Source organism: Mastigoproctus giganteus, chromosome 7 (genome assembly GCF_048544385.1).
Source record: "Mastigoproctus giganteus isolate SK-2022 chromosome 7, ASM4854438v1, whole genome shotgun sequence".
Taxonomy (NCBI): Eukaryota; Metazoa; Arthropoda; class Arachnida; order Uropygi; family Thelyphonidae; genus Mastigoproctus; species Mastigoproctus giganteus.
In genome coordinates this window covers 52557206-52583108 of record NC_143581.1, presented here as the reverse complement: position 1 = coordinate 52583108, position 25903 = coordinate 52557206, and the positions used below count along the sequence as shown (strand labels likewise).

Below are 25903 nucleotides of genomic sequence, written 5' to 3'. Positions count from 1 at the left end.
ATGGGTCAAGTGTTGATGATCCTGCTCAGGTAGCTAACAAACTAAATGAATATTTTGCATCGACATTCACACATGAGGAGTTATTCAGCGAGGGGAATGCCAGAGGTGTATTCAACTCTAGCAGTAAGTTACAGAATCTTGAAATAACTGGGAGTAAAGTGGAGGAGAAACTGTTGAAGATAAACACAAGAAAGGCACCCGGGGTGGATGGGATCTATCCAGTTATATTAAAGGAGGCAGCAAAGGAAGTAAGCAAACCCTTAGCCATAATTATGAGAGCTTCCTTGGACTCAGGGGAGGTACCCATGGACTGGAAATGTGCAAATGTGACCCCAATTCACAAAGGAGGATCAAAGGCTGACACAAGTAATTATAGACCTGTGAGCTTAACTTCTGTTCCAGGAAAATTAATGGAGGCACTGGTTAAAGAAGCACTGCAGGATCATTTAGACAAGACTTCAGTTATAGCTCAGACACAGCATGGTTTTGTTAAGGGGAAGTCTTGCCTGACCAACTTGATTGGATACTATGATGCAGTCACAAAAGAACTGGATGCAGGGAATAACTTTGATATTATATACTTGGATCTTAGAAAGGCTTTTGATACTGTTGCACATGGAAGACTGCTACACAAATTGGAGCAGTGTGACATTGGAGGCAAATTACTGCTATGGATAAAGGGGTGGTTGAGGGGGAGAAGACAGAGAGTGGTAATCAATGGACACTGCTCATCGTGGACTGATGTTATTAGTGGAGTCCCTCAGGGTACAGTGTTGGGTCCATTATTGTTTTCTGTATTTATAAATGATATTGATGATGGTATATCGGGATTAATGTCCAAGTTTGCAGACGATACAAAGGTTGGCAGGGTTGTCAAGGACACTACTGACACTATGCTGCTGCAACAGGATCTGGAAAGGTTGAGCAGATGGGCTGAGAGGTGGCAAATGAAGTTTAACATTGACAAATGTAAAGTACTACACATGGGAAACAGCAACCCCAGAGCAACATATCAACTCTCTGGTACAACACTGACAGTGGTAGAGAATGAAAGGGACTTGGGGGTTGTTGTGCAGGCAGATATGAAGTTCTCTGAGCAGTGCAGACGGGCTGCAAGAGTAGCTCATGGAGTATTGTCAATGATATACAGGAATTTTTCCAGCAGGGATAAGGAGGTGATTATTCCATTGTATAAGGCGATGGTCAGGCCACACCTAGAGTACTGTATACAGGTCTGGAGGCCTCATTTCAAGAAGGATGTAGAGCTGCTGGAACGAGTACAGAGAAGGGCAACAAGATTAGTGAATGGAACAAAGGGGTGCTCTTACGAAGAACGGCTTAAGTTTTGCAAATTACAGTGTCTGGAGACTAGGCACCAGCGAGGTGATCTGATAGAGGTGTATAAAGCCTTGAATGGTTTAAGCATGCTCAATGCTGATGGGATTCTTCCTCTAGCTCAGAATAATCACATGAGAGGGCATAAATTCAAATTGAGGAAAGAGAGATGTAGGATAGACGTGCGGAAATTTGCCTTTAGCCAGCGGGTGGTTGGTTGGTGGAACAGACTTCCATCCCTTGTGGTGGAGGTTGATAGCCTAAATAAGTTTAAGGCTCAGCTGGACAGGTATTTTGAACGAACGGAGGGGTGAAGTGGAAGTGGGTTTTTTTTTTTTTTTGGCTGATGCTGCATAAGCTTGCTTTCTTGCATCAAATGCCTCTACTAATGCTAATGCTAATGCTAACCCTAATTCACGGTTTTTTTTTTTTTTCAACATTGACCTGTACTTGCTGAATAAATCTGCAGATCACTTACTCTTAATGTCTTTAGTTCCAACATGTACAACAATATCACCTTTGGTGCCCTTAAAAGATGATATCCACTCTACGTCATCAACCTTTGCCCCCCCGGCAATCATACCGCCCTGTTCCACCTATCCTTTTTACATACTATGTTTCCCTGACAATAGAGTCACCAACAACTAATAGTTTTTGGTGACTTAGAAGAGAACAGCCAAGCAGTTCACTTCTGTTGAAGTGAACAGTTTCACTGTATGGCTTATGTTTGCCAGCTGATGAGAAGCTAATAAGCTTTGAAATTGCTCTTCTGATGGTCTCAGATTTTTATATGTATAATGAATTCACGTTTTCTAATGATACTATATAATTTATAAAGATATTAGTGACGTCAGTGGTACTGTAGATAACAGTATTTGTTTCAACCTCTTAGATGCTCCTTAGTCTTCACTGAGAGCACGTCTCTGTTTCTCCATGATTGAAATTAAATGCTAGTTGATGTGTATGAATTTTGGTAGCCCTCGATTTACATTGGGGCTAGGTTCCTGGGGGGAACAGGTGCAAGTGGAACCCTTTATCTAATGGAGTCAATTAGAAATCATACGGTTAGGTTTCAGGCACCAAAAATTTTACCTACCACTTTGCATTGATTGTTTTTTTAATTAGCATTCTTCATAGTTGTAGTAATAGTCGATATTTATAGCCCTTCACATATTAGGGTGGTCTTCTGATTCTATTCTCTGAATATTGCACTAGGATTCAATTAACTACTTTTACCAGACATGGCGTGTCTTTATTCTATTAAATTAAAAACTTTATAACAAGATTTATTAATAGGACAATTAATAAAAAAAATTAGCGTAATAAATTTTCGACACGTGTAAATAGCATAAACAACAACCAACTGAATGCTTCACCGCATGGACCTTTGCTACCTGCATCCACGAGTGGTTACTTTGAGTGTGGGAATCTTTCTCATCTCTGATACAAATGTGCTAATTGCCAATTGGCTCAGATTGTCCTAAATCACGTGAACAGTGCATGATACATAGCACAGTATGATGCTGATAAATTTTGTCTGGCGATTTTAAACTTTCAATTTATAAAAAAATTGCAAAAATGGCATTGTGGTTAGTGATCGGTGCTATTGCGAATCGGCACAAGTCGGACCAGTGCAAAACGAGGGCTACCTGTATTTCATCTTAACCATGAAATCAGAAAATATCTTAATGCTACCAGCAAAGTTGAAGAACTCTAAGTACTGATATTAGATTGTGATGCAGTTGATAGTAAATGAAGGAAAGTAAACCCTTAAATCTGGCATTCAAAATGTGGAATCACTAAATCTGTCACTTTTTCAAAATTTGAATTTAAACAAAAATTATAAAGTCCCATGCTCTGAAATGTATTCTTGTTTCTGCTGTCATAAATTATGACTATGGAAACTTTGCTTTGATTCCAACAGAGTGTGTTTCATAGTGTTGCACTACAGTAGGCTTTTTTGTTTAACTTAAGACGGAGAATGTAATGTGCAGGAAAATTTCTAAAATGAATGATATGCTGTGATTTCCCTAGTGATGACATTACTTCACCATTCTTGGACATTGCATAATATTTCTGCAGTAACTGGCAAACTATGCACTGTGTTACTATTGGATACAGGCAATAATAGGTTTCAAAAATTTGTTATTTTTGAAACTTATATTGAACCACTAAGGGTCAAATTCCAGTGTTGACAGGTTTATAAACTCTACTGTATTAAGATGGAATGGAACAGTTATGAAATATCTATATTTATAACTGCTTTATTATTATTTTAGGGTAAAGGAAGTAATATTAACAATATAATTTATAAGTTGCATCTATTGCTTTTTGGCAGGTTCTAGGAGTGAATATTTTAGGAAGGTTTTTATTAAATACCGATAAGAATATCAGGTAAGTCCTGGTTTATTTTATATTACAGTGACTTGTTAAGTTATTAAGTCCATTTTAAAATATCTGTTTTTTTAACTTTCATATAACTAATGCTTGCATGAATTTTGCATAAATATATTATCCTTTATGGCACATTTATATCATAATTATCATTAACTTACAAAAAAACATGACAATATACATAAAAGAATATTAGGCTAGAATCAGAATGCTTAAAAACTAAGCAAATTTATTTGGTGCAAGAAGTGATAATGCTGGGAAGTTTTTAAAGTTCAGCATATGTTCAGATTGCATGTTCAGTATGTGTTCAAATAAAACATTTAATATTCTATTTAAAATCATCTACTAACAAGAGAAGTTTATTTGAGAGAAGGGATTTTGTAACAGGTGACGGTATGTCTGGGCAGCAGTGCTTTATGTTCTTTGGTAATAATGAAGGTAATTTGACTTTGTGAAGTCATTTCAAAATTCAGGAAAGGAGATAATTATACTTGAAAAGGACACAGTATCATCTGAAATGCCTGAATTAGTTTATATAGCTCTAAAGTAAAAAAAAAATAATAATAATAATAAAAATCGAAAAGCATTATGAAATATACAAATATTCAGTCTATACATATGCCATGTTTAGAATAAATATTATTACAGACAACCTGGTTAATTTGAAGTTCAGGTAACAAAAATGTGTTTCAGTTTAAACAGGTTCAAAGTATCCATAGATAAAAACATCAGTATTAATCAAGAGATTTTTTTAAAGTCAGATACTGTTATTAACATGTACAGGATTTTCATACATTCTCATTTAAAATGTTTTGGTTTGTTGTGGTAGTGATTTAATGGGTTAATTTAATCAAAATTAGAAAGATAACAGTTGTACCATGGAGAAATTCGTTCAGTTTCTTGTAAGTAATAACAGAGATTTTTAATTTTGTTTTTGCTGCTATTACTAATCATACAGCTTGATGTATATAAGTTGTACATTAAAATAAGTGCTACCATATGTATACATGCTTATACTTACTAGAGAGAGAGAGAGAGAGAGAGAGAGAGAGAGAGAGAGACATGGACATTTGTTTTTGTAAGTGGTGGCTTCTAGAACATCAGTTCAGCTCTTCCTCATGTCTCTGTTAAGAACAGTACCATTACAGAATAATTTAAGGCTAAAGCGTCAGGTTACGTAGGGAGTTAACTGATGTACAAGTTAGTGAAATTGCATCATTTCTGTATGTAGCCAACTACTTAAGTAGTTATAAATTGGCATCATTAAGTATATCTCATATTGTGTGAATACCTTCACAACGAGTTGCCATAATATTGTACTACCTCAAATAAGTAACGCTTCACCATAGAAGAAGACTATTGTTACTTATTCTCAGCGGATACCATCACCCATACGGCACTGTTTCAGAGCTTATTTGCTCCTCATCAGTCGGTGGGCAGGTACCCTGGTGTTGCAATGATGACAATCCAGTTGCGAAGTATTATACTTCGCAACTGGGTTGGACACCTGGGGATCCATAGACTAGTTCCATGGGGTCTGCAAAATGACCCTCTGGAACTGATCAAATTATTCATTCTATGTATAGTAAATTGATGATAAATAAAGTTATTATTATATATTTATGGAAAAATAAAAATAAAGTTCAGTTTGAAACGTAAAACTTTGCATTTTCTTTTCAGAAAACCCAGTGTTCATACATATGAATATATTTATGAACACTGGGTTTTCTGAAATATATATAGGGGATCCACAAACGTTTTTCATTTTTGAAGGGGTATGTAGGTCTCAGTAGTTTGGGAACCACTGCCCTAGAGAGAAATTGTTAATGGCATGTTGTCACTCTAACTGTAGATTGTCATAATAAGGACAAGGGTGTAAAACATGCTTCCAATCTTCCTTTGTAAGAGTGTAAACATTGCTTCCAATCTTCACATTGACATAAATCAGTCTGAGGTAAACCCAATTTAAATAATTTATTGTTCAAAGAACCATGCCCAGTTGTTATAAAAGAGGTGTTGATACCCATAGAAAACCATTTTCTTATTTTGAAGATAAGCAACATTGGGAATATATTATCTTTAGCCAATCCAGTTGTCGACACTTCCTATCTTTTCTGTCATATGTTGATCAACTTGTTTCAACACTTCTGTTTTTCAATCTTTGGATCTGCTTGTAAAAATATCTGTATCCCTAAACATGTTGTTTCAATCGTTTTCTTAATGCAGGAACTAAAGGTCTGATAAATAACAAACAAATCTAGAGAGATATTCCCAGCCATACCTACAATGCTACTATGGAAACATTTCTACATGCTCTGTTAATAACAAGAAGCATCGCTCTTTGAATACACCAATGAGCCAAAACATTATGCCCAGCGAATCATTATGCAAATTGAAGCAACTGCAGGTGAACTATAGTGTGTGCAAGGGTCGGGACACTGTATAAAAAAACACTAATACCGAGCTCCGTTAATCATTGTTACTCTTGTTCTTCAGATGGGAAAGGCAGCAAACTTAAGCGAGTTTGACAAAGGCCAAATTGTAATGGCCACGAGACTGGGTCAGAGTATATCCAAAACGGTACAGCTGGTGGGGTGCTCATGGTCAGCCGTGGTTAGTACGTACTGAAAGTGGTCCAAGGAGAGAAAACCCATGAACTGCAGGCGAGTTGTTGAATGACCACGGCTCATTGATGTTCGAGGTGAGTGAAGGCTGTCCTGGATGTTACATGGCAACAGAAGGGCAATTGTGGTGCAACTTGCCGGTAATTGAAATGCTGGTGATGGGAGTAATGTGTCACAACACACACAATACATCGAACCCTTCTGAAAATGGGACTGCGTATCTGCAGGTCGCTTCAAGTGCCCATGCTAACCATGGTTCATCGGCGACAGTACCTACAATGGGCACGCGAGCATCGAATCTGGAACTTGAGTGATTGGAAGGTCTTCTGCTCTGATGAATCACGTTTTCTGTTGCACCATGTGGATGACTGGGTTTGTGCGTCATTTACCTGGCGAAGTGATGGCACCTGGATGCACTGTGGGACGTAAACAAGCTGGTGGCAGTAGTGTCATGCTTTGGGCGATGTTCTGCTGGGATACCCTGGGTCCAGTCATCCATGTGTCAGGCACTGTGATGTCTACCACCTACCTAAACATCATTGCTGACCAGGTACACCCTTTTGTGCCAGCGGTCTTCTCCTCTGGCGGTGCCGTCTTTCAGGAGAATAGTGCGCCATGCCACACCGCCCGGATTGTTCGAGACTGGTTCACGGAACAGGGACTTCCAGGTATTGCCCTAGCCTATAAATTCCCCATACATCAATTCCATCAAACATCTGTGGTTTGTGTTGGAACTACAACTCCGATCTGCAGCGTCTCAACCACAGACCTTATAGGAGTTAAAGAATCTGCTGGTTTTCTGTTGGTACCAAATACCACAGGACATTTAGAAATCTTGTAGTGTCCAGGTACGAGCTGTTTTGGCTGCACGTGGAGGACCAACATGATATTAGGTAGGTGGTCATAATGTTTTGGCTCATTGGTGTAGATTGTAACTTTCTGGTGCACCTAACAAGAATCACTCTATGATACCATTCACCTGCAGCATAGGTAGCTATAAGAAGAAAAACAACATTGTAATAAGCTAATGTTTTCCTGGACAGTCCCCAACATGATTTTGATAATCTAATTATTGAACCAGAAAGCTTCTCGATTTCAATATATGTTAAATGTGGATAAAAGCTGAACTTATGGTCTATCATACTCCAAGATGCTTATTAACTTAACCATGGGAAGTTGAACCGAATTAATTTTAATTTCAGGTGGTTGGTTTAAATCCAACTGTTTTGAATAGCATCATTTTAGTCTTTCTTGGATTAATTTTTAGTTTGTTATTAATTGAACCTTGATATAAATTTTGCAAGATGTGTCATTTTCCTCCAGCATTTCTTGAGACCCCTCCTCGAATGATAACTCTAACATCATCAGCAAATGCTATAACTTTACATGTTCAAATTCACTCTGTAACCCTTCTTATAAAACAATATTCCAAACTAAGGGGTCCAGGACAGAACCCTGAGGACATTTCATGGTTACTTTCTTTTTAAAGATTAAATGTGACCTGGCTAATATACACTGTGATCACCGAATTATGACCACCCCTATGAAAACTGAATGTGACCCACCAGTTAGCTTCATTAATGTGCAACTATTGGAAGTCTAAAATATAAAAATACAGTGGATTAGGCAGATACACTGTGATGATGAAATAAGAAAATTATCACCCAGTCCATGTCTGTTTGAAATATCTGTCTACTATTGGAAGAGGATAGAATTTAGCAATACCTGCATTTTCAGCATTCCATGTAAAGTATCCTATATTATCATAACCATTTCTTCATTTGTAGGATTTTTTGGTTCCTGAACTACGGTTTTTCGTACAGCAATGCATGTTGACCATGTGAGATATGAGAGTGTGCAGTTAGTTGACCTACGTAGCATAGATAAGGGGCCAGTGGTTCAGTAGGTAGTAAAATTCCGTGCGTGATGGGTAAAGAAAGGATTTATCGGACTTTGATAAAGGACAGATTGTGGGTGCTCGACGAGGTGGTGCCTTGATTTCCCAAACGGCTGAATTGGTGGGGTGTTGAAGAGCTGCCATTGTTAAAGTGTACCAGGACTGGTATCAAAATGGTCAAACAGTGACCTGATGGCAAAACTGCAAGGGTTAGCGAACGTTTGATGCTAGAGGTGAGCGCCAGGTCCAACGACTCGTACATGCGCAGCACTGTTGAAGAGTTGACTACCCAATACAACGTGGGCCAACCCAGAACAATATCTGGCATGACCATGCATCGCACGCTCGCACATATGGGCTATACCAGCAGATGAACCCTATGGCATGCTCTCCTAACCAAGGTTCTTCGGCATAAAAGACTCACCTGGTGCAAAGAGCATGCAAGTTGGGCATTAGAAGACTGGAAGAAGGTGTCCTGGTCAGATGAGTCATGTTATTTACTTCACACCGTGGATGGCAGTGTATGCGGGCGGGTGGAGGTTGTTGCATAGTGTGGGGCATGTTTCACTGGCAGAAACTTGGACCCCTGATCCATGTGGAACAAAGCATCACTGGTCTCCGCTGTCGTCAACTGCTTTCTGACTGTGTACACCCCATTATGTCACACTTTTTCCCGAATGGCAATGGTGTCTTCCAAGATGACAATGCTCCAAGCCATTGGGCACTTGATTTGCAGGAATGATTTGAGGAACACAGTTCTGACTTCCGGCATGTCAATTGTCCTCTGAACTCCTCCGATATCAATCCCAAAGAGCACTTGTGGGACACTATGGAAAGGCATATCAGGCATCTGGATATATCAGTCACCTCCATTAACTGCATTGCTAGCCACATTATATACAGCTTGGTTGGCCGTATGCTTCTGACATCTTCTTGAATCAGTGCCACATTGGATAGCTGCTGTACTGAGGACAAAAGGAGGAACTACGAAGTATTAGGTAGGTGGTAATAATTCAGTGTATATCTCTTGGAGAAATAGCTTCTGTATAATAAATAAAGCTGTTTAGAACAATCAACATTTTTGCAGACACTGAAGGCTCCTTTGAAGTCTACAAATATCATAAATCCATATTTAACACTGGAGTTTTCAACATAAGATAAAATGTCCACTAAAGCATCCTCTCAAGGTTGACCAACTGAAAATACATACCATTTTGAGGAAATCATGTTCTTGTCAGTTAACATCAGCATAGTTCTTAACTCATAAGCCACACTCCAAGATTTTCTTTAGATTAGTCCAAAGGACAATTGGCCAGTGTGACTTGGAGTCTGAAAGGTTTGACTTCCTGATTAACTTTTAAAAGGCAATTTTCCATGCTTCTGGAAAGATACCATCAGTGAGACATCTATTGTTTAGTAATACCTGTGGAAAAATTTCAAAGAATTTAACTATAAAAATCCTTGCGATCATGTTCTGCCCACACTGGGCATTTATTTACATTAACTTCATTGAAGACTGATTTGATTTCCTCTACAATAAAGGATCAGAATTCATTTCTGGATCATAGTTCTGGTTTGCAGATTGTTGTAGTCATGTGAAAATACAAATCTTCAGAGCACATCCGCTGGGAACAAGCTATTTACAGTGGCTTCAATAGAATCACTCCAACCAGAAGTCTCTTCTGTTGAACTTCAGACGGTCCCAAATATATCAGTAGTACGAATCTTGTCTCGTGAAATTTTATATAACAACCCCCATGGATCTGTGTTGCTGGCAGTTACAAATTCCATTTTGCATTCATTTAGTATAATTGTTTTTAATTTGCAAATTCCCATTTTGAAAATGTGTTACTTTAGATCAGGTCTGGCTAACCGAAGTCATTCTGCAGGCCACCTTAATGAACTACAAATTTTATGCGGGCTGCAAATAAAATAAAACAATCTTTTAAAAATAAAAAATCAAATGCCATAAAAATTTATTTTATTCATTCATTTTTGTTATACACTGGTGTTCAAATTTTAAGGACCAGTCAGGTTTTCACCTATAGCTTCTCATAGGAGTGGCCTGGATATGGGAAAAGCATACCAAAGGAACCTTGTGAAGTACAGAAATGATGAAAGAAAGAACACCAACAACAATGGAAACAAAACGGTACATAGGGACTTTTATTCAAAAATGGCAACATAGCATTGGCTACTATGATACAGATGCATCACTGCCAAAGATGAACAAAGGGAACAGGTGGTCCTCAGTAGGAGATATGGCCACCCCTAATATCGATGCAGGCTTTACACCATCTGTCCATACTTAGAACAACGTTGTTGATAAGTTCTTGCGGTAACATTGTCTATTTCTCTGTCAGCATCATCTTCAGCTGGTGAACATTTTCTGGTGGGTGTGGACGTGCTGCTAGGCATATCCCCAGAGTGCCCCATATGTGTTCGATGGGATTTAGATTGAGGGAACGGGCAGGCCAATCCATACGAACAGTGTTCTCCCTTTCCAAAAGCATATCAACAGCTGCAGTGCGATGGGGTCTGGTGTTATCATCCATAAACATGAACTCGGGGCCAATGGCACCTCGCAACAGATGTACATGGGGAAGGATTCCCTCAGTACAGTAGCGTGCACTGGTTACAGTGCCGCCTTCCAGTATCTGGAGTTGTGTAGTATGTCCGTCCAAGATAACGCCTCCCCAGACAAGAACACCTCGACCGCCATATTGATCTCTTCAGTGATGTTTGCGAGGTGATACCGTGTGCCAACCCCTCACCAGATTAGCTGACGTCCAGAATTGCTGCTGAGACTGAATCTACTCTCGTCAATAAAGAGTACCTTAAGTAAAGATTTTGTGGTTGTAACCTTTGGAAATAGTGTTGGTCCTTAAGTTTTGCACACCAGTGTATATCTACATCATTGAGTTATTCCCTTTTCTTTGCAGTCAGTCAGGTTTTTTAAATCTACAAAGTTGCTAAAATTAAAGTATTCCTATGTAAGAGGGCTTTGGAGCGAGTTCTAAGACTCATACTGAAGAGAAATTTGGACAACAGGTACAATAAAGAATGCACTCGCCATTTATTGGAAAAAAAAAATTTGTTACAAAATTTGTCACTGTATGCTGCTTAACTATCTTAGTTACGATTATGCAAATAACTTATGTTATTTGCATAATCGTAAGTTATTGCCACAGCGCCACTACTCATACTGTATTGTATGAAATCAAAGCAGTCTTTTCAAAATCATACAGTGGATGTTTGCCTGCACTACAGCAGCAATGCCAACAGTGTTGTAGGAAAATGCACTATTAGTGAAGCTGTACTATCAGAACAGCAACAATGCAGCTGCGGCTCTCAGAGAATTCCAGTATCAGAAGCACATAAGGCATGGACCTATGACTGTGCTGTCCGCAAAATGATTGCAAAATTTGAAGTGACAGGACATCTTGGTGTTCAACCAGGTAGAGGTTGTAAGCGAGTGAACTCCTCTCGTGTTGAAGATGTGGCTATGGCTGTCATGGATTTATCAAGTCAATCTCCATGTGGTAGCACAAGTGTGCCAGCTGTTTCTTGTGAAGTGAACATGCCGTATTCCACTGTAAGGCTAGTAATGCGTCGGGTGTTGCGGTACTATTCTTACAAGATGCACATGCTATAGCAGCTAAAGCATGGTGACTCAGATATTTGTTTCAGTTTCTCAGATATTTGTTTTACTTCAGTTTCTGGCACAAATGACATTGGATATCACTTGGCTATGGAACATCCTTTGGAGTGATGAAGCCCACTTCTGTTTAAACGGACAAGTGAATATGCACAACTGTCACATTTGGGCAACAGAAAACAGAGTTATCCAACAGATCATACTGCATTCTCCAAAAGTGACAGTGTGGTGTGGATTTACAACCACAGTCATGATTGGGCCATATTTTTTTGAACAGGGAACATGGGCTGGACACTGCACCTGTTCCGTCACTGGACAGCAATATTATGACGTGTTGGCAAATTTCGCAATACCAGAGCTGCAACAACGTGGCTGCTTTCATGATACCATATTCATGGAAGATGGTGCCCCACCCCACATCCACCGTTGTCCAAACTTCATCTGTAAAGTGTTGCTAAGGCAACACTTTACAGATGAGCTGGTCATCAGCCATTGTTTCCAGACATCTTGGCCACCCTGATCACCGGACCTCACCCCATGCAACTTCTGGTTGTGGGGTTTTTTGAAGAAACAGGTGTATCGGGAAGGATGTCAAACTCTGGCAGATCTGAAGGAGAGCATTAAAATAAATAAATTTTCTGTTTATACTCCGGGACGACCAAACGGTCAGAGGAGTTTACAAGATACACAGAATACAAGAAACAGCACCGTATTCAGCAGTCACGGGCTTGAACCCCGGTCATTCAAGGCACATGTACTTATACACCCGCACGCCTGGCCACTGTGCTGGCTATTCCATTTGGCATGTTATGTTCAGCTGTAGAAAATCCTATTTTTCGAATGGAAACTGTTTTTCACCAAAATGGTGGACACATTGAACAATTGTAGCACTGTTAAAGTGATTTGTATTGCCACAGCGCCATATAGTGACAGATTTCGTAACTATTTTTTTTTCCCAATAAATGGCGAGAGCATTCTTTGTTGTACCTGTTATCCAAATTTCTCTTCAGTACGAGCCTTAGAACTCACTTCAGAGTTCTCTACAAAGGGATACTTTAATTTTAACAACCCTGTACTTCAATATTGGTAGTTGCACATCTTAATTGATTTGTTATTGAAATGAATCTTCTCAAAACCTCGAGATTTCCTTTTAATTTGAAAACAAAGTTTCACAAACGTATGTGGATCCGAAGGTGCTTACAATTTTTTGTGCAATAAATCTTAATTTGGTATACTTTTCCACTATCTCGTATGTGTTGTAAAAGTCGATTTTTGATGTCATGGCGTGAATGTGTTTTAATTCCTTGTTGCACTGTAAATCAATTACTTCCATCTGCAGAGTTTCTGTTTCGAAGAAGGGAATGAGTGATGGGGAATCAAAAAATAAAAGCTAGTCTAGTATTTTATTTCTCGTTATTTATTGTGCCTAGTGCAGCTAGTGAATGATTTTCCGCTAATGTAGTCAGTAGTATAAAAATCAAAGTGGGCCCGAAAAAGTAATGTGGCATGCCACAGGTTAGCCAGGCCTGCTTTAGATAATGACCAGTGCCCATGCCACTGGTATTGTTTCCTACACAGTGAACAGATTTAGCATTAGCAGAGGCATATGATGCAAGAAAGCAAGCTTATACAGCATCAGCCAAAAAAAAAAAAAAAAAAAACCCCTCCCATTTCATTTATGGAACTATTACTGTAATATATTTATGTAACTATTACTTCTCGTGTTCACCAAACACACTGTTTCAGACTTAATCGTTTTTGATGATTTATAAGATTTTAGTAAAGACTGGCTCACTAAATTAACAAGATCATTGGTTGCTGTTGATTCAATGATACTCCAATTAAATGATGGAAAATCAGCTGTTGTGGATGGTACAAAAATAGGCCAATTAGTGTTCCTTATCAAAAATCTTATAAATTGTTGCTCTCTGTACTGGTTATAATCACAAATAGATGAGAAGTTTACGTTAACGATTATGGCTCTATGATCACTACAAGTCCACTCAGGATTGATTCTCCAATTGTTAACACAATTACATGACCCAGCACCAGTAAGTGTTATCTCTATATTTGATTGACCTGTGGTACTGTAATACGTTTTGTGTGATTACTTAGCTAATTAACAATAAATAAATTGACTATTTATGAATTCTTCTAGTGACATACCTCTAGAATCTGTTGTAGTACTACGCCAATAATTAGACTTAGCATTAACATCAGAAGTTATGATAAAAGTGTAATGCATGTTCCAAATAATTCAGTGATTCATTAAAATCAGCAGAAGGGGGACAGTAATCTGAAAATAAATAAAATACCATTGAATAATAAGTAATCAATGTATATACAACATATATAATACATAAGTCACTATAACTACATCAATATTTGTGTTCAGTAGCACTATACAGGCCTCCATAGCCAAGTGGTCAGGAGTGGGAGTGCGATAGCACATGCTCCTTGATTTGACTAAGGTTCAAGCCCGACTGCTAAATACGGTCGATCTGCCAACCCGCACTGGGCTAGCATGGCAGATTATGATCCGTTTAAATTATAATAGTCAGTCCTCGTATAGCACAATAGTTGTGTTCCTAGAAACCCTCGTGCAATGCAAAATCATGCAATATAAACAACAGGCCCTATGGGAAAAATGGGGTTACGTGCCGACCACCCAAGATTGAACACACATTTGTAACCAAAACATTACCAAACAATAAATAATCGTAATAAAATAGTTACGTATTTTATTTCGATTATTACGTAATAAAATATTGCTAATGCTTTTGCTTCTATCGTAAGCAAACTTGTTCTTTGTTTGATCTTCTATCCAAACAGACGTTCCATCTCTTCCAATTCTTTGTGTCTTGATCTAATGGATTTTGTTACACTTTGAGTTGTTCTATGAAAGTTTTTATTTTTTCTGCATTCTTTCTAATTCTCCTCGTTGCCTCGTTTAGGCCTGTAGCAAGAGCAATATTACATGGTCTTTCATTTTGGTCAAAGCGTTTCACAATTTTATATTTTTTCTCTTTCAACAGAGGTTGACTGGCCATTGGGAAACCCCGGTGGGCCAGAGGCCAGAAGACTATGGAGGCCAGTGTGATTTTGGCCATAAATGCTAGTATGAAGCTGCTACAAATTTTTGTAGCAGTCAAAAGAATTTTTGACCCAGTCCGCCTGTCTATCAATATTGTTTTTCTTTTTCTCTGTGAATCTGTAGTGTCTTCACTTGGATGCTTCCTTTTCACACCTTTTAAGTATTTTACTCATTTTTAGGGAATAAAGCACAATTACAAAATGTGGAGGCACGCTTGATACACATAAACAAAGCTGTGCGTGTGTAGCAATTGAATAAACATCACCGTAAAGCTCACGTTTTACTAAAGCACAATTCTGGGGGGTTATTACCATAAAACAAAAAAATTTCCAATTGCGTTCTTGCAAGTGGAATCTGTTATAAACGGGTAGTAAACTCGATCTAATTGCATTTGCGATAATACCGATAGCTGGAATTGTGTAGGATTTTACGTTATTGTGTTGAAATGTGTTTCCCCTTCACTTATATAAAAAAAAAAAAACATAAATACATTTATGTTTTTTCATTCCTATCTTGTTGCGTTCAGTTGGGGTGATTCTGCGTTCAACTGCCATTTCTTGTAAACACAAAGGAGAATCGTGCATAAGCAAATTCGGTTCGTGTTATATGTGATATCATTCCCCTATTTATAAATCTTGTATGATCGAATTCGTGTAGTGTAAACACGTGTTATACAAGGACTGACTGTATATCTAAATTATCACTCTTATACCCAGTGGGGTTTTAATATATTTTATTTACGTGTTACCTAAACTAATATACAAGTAATGTTTCAGGTATCTTGCCAATACCCATCATCAGGCTTTGTGCAGCACTCGCAACTGTGCTCGCTGAATTGATTGAATCAAAAAAGAAATGTTCGGCAAACATGTAAATAAAATTAGTTATTGTATTTATTCAATTTTTTATCTTGTGCGCAGGAAAAATTACAAAAGCGTGCAATTTATAAAAATGTGCCTTGATTTGACTGAGATTCAAGCCCCTGACTGCTAAATACTGTCAATCTGCCAATCTGCACTGGGCCTGTGTGGCAGATTATGATCCATTTAAATTATAATATATCTAAATTACCACTCTTATGCCAAATGGAGTTTTAATATATTTTATTTAGGTGTTACCTAAACTAATATATGAGTAACATTTCATGTATCTTGCCGATACCCATCATCAGACCTTGCTGCTGACCAATACCTCCTGCAGGAAGCCCAGACCTAAATGGGCCATGCTAAACAAAGAAAGCATTTAGTTATAATAGTATATGGTCTATATTTGTACAAACTCCATGTTAGATATATTCTATTATATATTCGGATTAGTTTCCAAAGAACTTTCCACACAGTGGAATATGGGACATCCAATTGTCTCACTACTTCCCGTGCACTGCTACTAGTTCCAGCAGCTGTATCCATGGATTGGTCGACGATAGCTGTTGCAACTTTCTCTGCTACCTGAGGTGAAACAGGCGTTCTTTGTCTTCCAGGCTTAACAACAAAGGACCCAGTTTTCTCAAATTTGTTAATCATCCTTTTAACTTCCGCAGCTGATGACGTGATGTAAGTTCTTACAGTGTCTGAATTCACGCAAAGTGGTTGCTGCATTACATCCATTAACGTAGAACTTCGCAATTAAAGGGCGATCAGGCAGAGCGAGACACATTGTTAACATTAAACTTACAGAATACGCTTGTGATGTTTGCGTTGTGCCTTTATAGCTCTCTGCTACTGAGAAAATTAAATTACAGGAACTCCATGACCTACATAAGGGTTGTGTTCTGAGGAACACTATGTAATTCGGAATTTCTCTCATGCTTGTGCAGCACTCGCAACTGTGCTCGCTGAATTGATTAAATCAAAAAAGAAATGTTTGGCATACATGTAAATAGAATTATTTATTGTATTTATTTAATATATTATCTTATGCACAGGAAAAATTACAAAAGCATGCAATTTTAAATGCTCCTTGATTTGACAGAGTTTCAAGCCCCTGGCTGCCAAATACGGTTGATCTGCCAACCCGCACTAGGCCAGCGTGGCAGATTATAATCAATTTAAATTATAATATATCTAAATTACCACTCTTATACCACGTGGAGTTTTAATATATTTTATTTAGGTCTTACCTAAACTAATATACAATGAGTAAAGTTTCAGGTATGTTGCTGATACCCATTATCAGACCTTGCTACTGACCAATACCTCCTGCCATACGCTCAGACCTAAATGGGCCATGCTAAACAAAGAAAGCATTTAGTTATAATAGTATATGGTCTGTATTTGTACACACTCCATGTTAGATACATGCAGTTTGTATATTCTATCAGCAGCAACAAGTCTTTTGTAAATATTGATGAAAAGCTAATTACCCAGTGAACATAGGTAGGCATCTTTGATTTTGTAGAAAATTTGAAGTAGTTCCTTGCTTATTTTCATCCAGCCTATTCCCACAGTCAACTAGATTCCTGTAATACAATTCTTCAGCAATTTCTTCCTTACCTAACTCTTTGGGGACATCATATACAAGAAGAAATATATTGTGTTTCCTGGAAAACCAGTTGAAATTCCAACAGGAAATAATGAGTCAGAGGCAGAAATGTTGATCATATTAGCTTTTAAAATGTTTTCAGTACCACCCCACAGTTTTGAGCTAAATATAAAGATTTCATCTTTACAGATTTGAACTCTGGTTTTTAGCACTGTCTTTAGATCACTATTTTCAGACACTCTCAAAATAAGAATATCACCATTAGATCTTATTTGTGTTCCTATCTAAAGGAATTCCTCTTGCAACTTCAGAAAATGTATGCTTAGGAACAGTGTCAACAGACTCAGTTTGAACTTGTTCTAATTCTCTCACATACATTCCCCTAGTTTCCATATCATCAACATTATCTACCTTTGTCGACATCACTACATAAAGAGAATTCATTACCCTTTCTCTGACAATTTAGCTCTAAGATTGACTTCTTTGTTTAAGGCGCTTTCAATTTCTGATTTTCAATCAGCAAAGCTGTAGCTGCTGTTTTGAGGTTGGCACTCTTCTCCACAATCAAGTTACCTGAATGTTTAGTTATCGTGTTAGCCTTGTTAGAAAGAAAACCCATCATACCCTTTTGCATTGCAGAAATGAACTCATAAATTGATAAAGCTTCCCTTTATTTTTTAACATCAGCATTTATATCTTTACTATTATTATTAATTCCCAGTCCAGAATTAGAAGACATTGCTGCAGTCATTTCCTTTGCTAAAGATGCCAGTCAAGGTCACTGGTTGATCTTGACTACTAGATGTTGTCTTCTAGTCAGTATTAATATTCATAATTCTTATAATCATTTAGTACCACATTATAATGTAACCTGAAAATCAATTACATCGAGCAGATTAACCTGATATTTATGTAATTCAAATCTATTAGTTACAACACTGCAATTTTCTCAAATTCTAAATAAGTTTGTAGATTCCTAATAATCTGAGTATTTAGTACTGAATCCAATTTAACTTCAGTTCAATAATTAAGCTTGCCTCACTAAATTAATGATCAATCAATTCCAAAAAACACTTGCTCAATTATCCTCCTGTTTACCTTGAATATCTTAAATACAGTTCTCAAATTGATTATTTTCCACTTTTTTATTTCTTGAAGGTATCAATTACACTAAATACTGAAGTGATTGTCTGAAGACAATCAGTGATCATTAATCTGATTGCAATGGTAGCCATTTTACTGGTACCATTGCAACATCAAATATAAATTTTTACCAGTAATTCAGAAGTTAAACGAATCAACAAAATAACAAAAAAGTAATGCAGAAACTGCCCAAGTGCACAAAATAGCATAGAACTCTGATACTCTGCTAAACAATTGGTAAAATTGAGAGCAGGGAAACAGGTGTGCCACACTACACAGCTGCTACAATCTCTAGCATCTCAGAAACAGACTATATTTGTAATCTATGCAAAAATGTGATTTTCTTCTCTTTTAGCACTGTCACTTATGCAGTCAACTTTGTAACCTAGGACAAATTACTCTTGCCATTAACAACCATGTAAGCTGGTCATATAGCACTTACATGAGCCATTGACGAATTTGACATCAATTTAGAATAGCTTGAAAAATGTATGATTACAGTTGTGTGGAATTAAATTTATATTTTGTGCACGTAAATAAGTTTCTATTTATGGAAGAGAGATTAGTCACGGAAGCTTCCTAAAAGGAAAACATTACACACGCTGTAAGCTAAAATAAATATACAATAAAAAAAAAAAAAGGTGAATTGCAGGACTTCGAATTATCCAGTTCAGACATGGTGTAATGTGATAAAATTTTTATATCTTTCATCTTTTTTAAATTTGACTCAACAAAGTAGCATTAAAAACAAGAGGTCAGTATTTATCTTATTATTGACTTGCACAAAGAATAATTTAATTCCACAATAACCAATGCAGTTCATAATTGTAATCAAACTTTTTTTTTTTCCAGCTCTGCCCACACTAAGCATTCTCCCTTTCTTTGCTGTTCTAAAGTAATGTAAAACTTGTCACTAGTTCATGAAAGCACTCTGTGACTAGCTTGCATTGTTGTCATTGGCAAGGATAGTTTGTGCTAAGTTATGAAGTTTTCTGGATAAGTGGCAGTGCTAAAAGAGAGGAATGTTACCTTTTTGCATAGATTCACAAATATTAAACAGCCAGTAATAACAAATGTTTGTTTGATTGGCACGCTGCACAAAGTTACAGGAGGTATTTAATAAGTTATCTTGACTATAAATATGCTCGATATATAAAGTTTAGTTTCAACATTCACTCAAATGTCTGTATCTTATTTGTGCAGGCACAGCTTAATACCGTGAAGTACAGAAGAGATTTAAAATAATCATCCCAAAGGAGAACATGGTTGTTGTGAAATTGAAGCATTGGGCCATCAAATTTTTGACATGGTGATGACTGCCCATTCAGAATATCAGATAAAATTTTGATCTAAGTAGTTAAATGGGATCGAGAATTCATAGATGACCCCTGGTTGAGGTGACCAATAAAAGTGACAAACTCTAGAAATGTGTCAAAAAAATTGAAGACCTGATATGCAGGATAGATGTATTAAAGTGCCTATGATTGCCAGAGAAAGTAATATTTTTGAGGAGGGATAGCACTTACTAACACTGTGTTCCTTGTACACTTGGCCATGTCGAAGGTCAGCACTTTCTGGGTGCCAAGAATGTTCACACCTCTTTAGAAACAATGCAAGGATAAAATTTGTGAGGAAAAGTTACACATCCTTGTAGATCAGTATATGCTACTCCACAAGAATTTCTTCAAGAATTGTGACTGGTAATGGCATGTGGATTCATTTTTGGAATCCAGAAACACCGTGGGTTATCATTACCACCTAAAACATTCGGGGGTCTTTCCTCTGCTGGAAAGATCATGCCTGCCATTTTTTGGGATATTGAAATAATTCTTTTGATAGACTACATGCCACATAAGGAGAAGCAGATTCCAGGAGTTAAACCACCGATCCTACAGTTCAGACCTAGATCCCTCCCAGTGATTATTTTGTCCTTAGAAATCTGAAGAAACACTTCCATGTGCATTGATTTTGAAGTAATTATGATCTCTAGGAAGCTGTGAATGACTTTTTCCAGAGACAAAAAATGTTTCTGCCTAAACAGAAAAAGCCCCTCCCCTTAGGTATTTCCTCTTTCTTAAAATGGAGAGCATGTATCAAACTCAAGGGGGATATATATATTCAGGGGGAAAAAATAGGCTACATTGTTCCTTTATTTACAGGAGTTGGTAACTTTTTGAGTGATCCTTATATCTTTAGCTAAAAGAAATATTAGAGCATTGGGTCATCATCAAATTTCTGGCATGGTGATGCTACCCCTGCTGAATACCAGATAGGATTTTGAGATTTGTTATTAATCTGTTTAATACCAATAGTGTCTAAAAAACCATGTTTTGTGGAAGTTTTCTCCACTGCTTCTTTAGTGATTGCAATCCTGCTGCCACACTATTGCAAAAATGGCAAAAGACTAAAGACCACTCTTTCAGTTTGATCTTTTTGGTGTATTTGTGGCAGTGTAATAGCAGGATTACAAAGAAATGGAGAAAATATATGATTTTTAGACTCAATTAGTAATAAATAAATTCTAAACTTTACACAAGTGAAGTGCTTTTAAATCAGGTATTTAGGAAATAATATTCCAAAATATAGGCACTATTATTTTAGCAGGTATATTCAATTTTATGTTATAAACATTGCAAATACCACCACTTTGCTTATTGGAGGCTTGAAGTGGTGAAACCCATGTTTAGTCTCTAGAGCAAAGTTTCCGGCATCCCCCTCTCCCCATACTTCTCCTTCAACCCATGCACGGTACTATGTACTATAGGTTTTGATACCTTTCGCGTTTGGGGTTTTCATAAAAAAAAAAAAAAAAAAGTTCTCATTTTAATGTACAGTTTATGTACAGGATGGCCATAATTAAAGTATCCCTATTCATAGCTTTCTGTAGCTCTAAGTAATAAGCGGAATTCCACCAAAATTAAGAAGTAAACTATTCAAGGCACAAGGAAGAGGATCCGTGAAAAAAAAAAAAAAATGCCAAAATCTGCCAATAGGGGATAACATGGTGCTGTAAAAGAGGAAAGACATGACAAAGTACCAACAAATAAATAACTGAGACAAATTGTAATGAAATTACAAATTTTTATTTGTGCTCTTTGCAAAAAATAACAAAAAAAAAACAAAGAAACTGAACTAAACTGGCAGAGGAAATGGTTTCACAGCTCCAAACTCACTCACAGTTTACTCCTGATGGTCGATGATGTCGCTGATGGTGGAGTTGGCTTTCAATGCACAGTGTACTCAACTGCAGAATGCAACATCTCTGGAGTAATGTTCCGCATATGCTGCATTAAGTTGTCCTTTAAGACTGCCAGGTTAGGGACACTTCTTTTGATAGACCTTGGCCTTGAGGTGACTCAACTGCCAAAAATCACACAGTGTATGAGGCTAGGCAAATGTGGTGGCCTTGTAATCGGAAACAAATGATTAATGACCCTTTATGCAGTAAAGTGTGCCGGAGAAGCTGCTGTAATGGTTTTGCGATTTGAGGAGAAGCCCCATCTTGCATAAAAACTGTCTCATCCAGGCATCCTCTGTGCTGCAATTGAGGAATAATGAAACTGCTCAGCATGTGATGATATCTTTGTGCTGTAACGGAACAGGTGGCTGCTCCTACAGGGTGCAATTCCTCGAAAAGTATGGCCCTAGGATGAAATTCAAAGTCACACTACACCAGACGGTGATTTTCGGCGAGTGCAATGGGATTTGCTGAGTGGCATGTGGTGCTTCTGAAGCCCATATTTGACAGTTTTGAGTGTTGACAGTCCCATCAAGATAAAAATAGGCCTCATCTCCCCAAAGAATGTTCCATGGCAGGCATCATCCACTTCCATTCTGGACAAAAACGTTAGAGCAAATGCCATTCATTTTTCAGGATAGTCTCCTTGCAGCTGCTGCTGGCACCTGATCTTGTATGGATAATAGTGGATTGGTTTCCAAAGAATTTTCCTCACGGTGGAATATGGGACATCCAGTTGCCTTGCTACTCCCCGTGCGCTGCTACTAGTTCCAGCAGCTGTATCCATGGATTGGTCGACGATAGTCGTTGCAACTTCCTCTGCAATCTGAGGTGAAACAGGCTTTATTTGTCTTCCAGGCTTAACAACAAAGACCCAGTTTCCTCAAATTTGTTAATCATCCTAACTGCAGCAGCTCATAAAGGACCGCCGACCGGGCTAGCCGAGTGGGTAAAGTACCTACCCGGCAACCCAAAGGTCGCGGGTTCGATTCCCGCCTCGGGCTTGGATCACTGTACTGCAAAAACCTTTGGAGGTGCAATATGGCCACAGAAGCCGATGCGCCAACAACTACCAAATCAAAAAAAAAAAAAAAAAATCATAAAGGACCATGATGTAAGTTCTTACAGCATCTAAATTCACACAAAGTGGCCGCTGCATTGCATCCATTAATCTAGAACTTTGCAATTAAAGGGTGGTCAGGCAGAGCAAGATGCATTGTTAACAGTCAACTTATAGAATACACCTGCGATGTTTGCGTTGTGCCTTTATAGCTCTCTGCTACTGAGAAAATTAAATTACAGGAACTCCCAGACTTATGTAAGGGTTGCGTTTCGAGTAATGCTACATAAGTCGGATTTTATGTAAGTCAGAATTTCCTTCATGCATGTGCAGCACTCACAACTGTGCTCGCTGAATAGATGGAATCAAAATAGAAATGTTAGGCAAACATGTAAATAGAATTATTTATTGTATTTCAATTTTTTATCTCGTGCACAGGAAAAATTACAAAAAGCGTGCAATTTAAAAAAAAAATTTCAAAATTATAAAATTACAAAAAAAGAGACAGGCATAATGTCAGTAAGTTTTACCTCTCAAGCATCATTGCCAGAATTGGTCTTCAGCTGATAAATACACCGCTGCGGAGGTTGTGGGGGCTGTGGAGATTTAGAAGGGGTCGGCTGCTCATCCTTACAAAAAAACATTAATGGATGACTGGACGATGGCTTTTTTCTTTTCATCGTAGGTTTCTTTGTAGAAAGCAAGCATATCATTCATCCCTCTGTTAACTTTTAAGAATCGGTCACTGTCAGGATCCATCTCAAACCTTGCCATTGCCGATGCAATTTCATGAAATGCCATTGCCATCTCTCAAGTGATGAAGCATCTTGGCTCCTCATTTGGTTAATCTTGAGCTTCATCAGCATTTTCTTCTTTCACTATTGGTGCCTGCAAGTCTAAGTTCTTCGTTAGATAATTCCTTCTCTTCTTCCTCTATTAACTCCTCCACATCTTTGGCATAAACCTCCAAATGAAGTAGCTCTGCAACCTTTACAATCTTATCTGTAACCTCTTTATATGATTCATCTTTTTCAAATCTTTCGAAGCCTTTTACGTGCCGTAGACATATTTTCTTAAATGTGCCATTCCATGCGACTTTTAGTAATTTTCGCCCAGGCCTTATTAATGTATAAGATGGCGTGGTGCCTCCATAGCCAGGTGGGAAGGAGCAGCAGTGCATAGCACACGCTTCCTGATTAGACTGGGGTTCGTGACCACCAAATATGGAAGATGCGGAAAGTCAGGGAATGACCACCTCATATCTCCAGCCCAGATAAAGGGGTGAGGATTGGCATCAGGAAGGGCATCCGGCCGTAAAAATTTCATGCCAAAACAGGAAAAACGCTGACCTCATATATATAATGGGAAAAGGTGAGGGGGGGGGTGAAGTAAACATTGTAAGATTTCCAACAGGCTCTTAAAGTAAAATTTTTCTCGTCTACTGCAGACAATGCCTGAGGAAATGTTGTGCATAAATAGTATGCTTTTAAATTCGAAATAACACCCTGATCCATAGGTTGGATAAGTGAAGTTGTGTTTGGTGGTAGAAATATGACTCTCACGTTCGATTTGAAATCATCTAGATGAGCAGGATGTCCAGGAACATTATCTAATAGAAGGAAAATCTTGAAAGGAACATCATTTTCTCTACAATATTTTTCAACCTCGGGAATGAAGCAACATTTAAACCAATCCTCAAAGCGGGTTATTGTTATCCATGCTCACTGGTTCGATCAGAAATGCATGGTACGGTGGCTTTATTGGTGCCCTTAGATGCACAAGGATTTTCAGAATGATACACAAGCAGTGGTTTTAATCTCTAATCTCCTACTGCGTTAGTCCCTACCATGGCCCGATCTTTTGAAGCTTTAAAACCTGACATTGTATTTTCTTCTTTTGGCAATGTATGTTTGATCCGGCATTTTTTTCCAATACAGAGCAGTCTCGTCAACGTTAAAAATTTGCTGCGTTGAATATCTGCCTTCATCGATAATTTTTTCCAACACATCACAATTTCTCTGCAGCTGCAGAATCGGCACTGGCAACTTCACCACATACTTTAAAGTTGTGGAAACCAGTGTGATGCTTGAACCTATTAAACCACCAATTGCTTGCCACGAACTTGGGTTGGGGTTCGTCGTACTTATCCTTAATATCTTCATAAATACTTGTTGCTTTTGCTTGAATGGTCATTAGACTCAAGGGCACTTGCTTCTGAATCTGATTTTCCATCCATATTATTAACAGCTGTTCCATCTTCGATATAGCACTTGAACAGTGTTTTGTTGATCACTGTTGATCTTAAATACGTTGATCCTGGGACATGTTCTTTTATATGTGCACTGTCCTTTAAAATAGTATTCACTGTTGAAGCAGTGAGGCCTAATTCCCTTGCAATAGATGACAAACATTGTCCTGCTTCGTACTTCTTAATAATTTTTCATCTTCATTTATAAATCAATTTTGTCTTGTTTCGTTTCGTTTCATTTCCTGGCACTATCACCGCTTGCATTTTTCGGTGGTCCCTTTCCCTTCATCATTGTAATATATAAATAGGAATGAAGAGAAGTTTCTGAAAATGTTTTTTATATGATTGAAAATTTCAGTAAAGGGGAACACATTTCACCATAATAACGTAAAAACCCACACAATTGCAGTTAAGGGTATTATAGTAAATGCAATAAGATTGAGTTTACTACCCACTTAAAATTAGATGCACTAACAGAAAAGCCCAATAAACTGGAAAGTGAGAATTGTTTTTATTGTTTTATGGTCGTGACCTCCAGAAATGTGCTTTAGAAAAATATCACAAAGGCGTTCAAGATTGATTCTTATAATGGGAACATATGATAACGATTAAAGTATAGTGCAATTTCCATTATAAATATGACCTTTTAGAGAGATAAATAACTTTAGTAAAGTAGCGAATTTTTCAACTTCCAAGGACTTGGAACGAATTACAAAAAAAAAAAAAAAAAA

The 25903-nt window shown here is 37.7% G+C and overlaps 1 protein-coding gene across 5 annotated transcripts in view; it reads left to right on the top strand.

Annotated features, from left to right (window-relative positions):
- LOC150082893 (AP-1 complex subunit gamma-1-like) overlaps window positions 1–25903 on the top strand; it is a 489084-nt gene that overhangs the window by 200549 nt on the left and 262632 nt on the right. For all 5 annotated transcript variants that reach the window (XM_090377666.1, XM_090377665.1, XM_090377663.1 and 2 more), the window contains exon 10: window positions 3674–3729. In XM_090377666.1, coding sequence (XP_090233792.1) covers window positions 3674–3729 — 56 coding nt within the window. The remainder of the gene's footprint in view (window positions 1–3673; window positions 3730–25903) is intronic.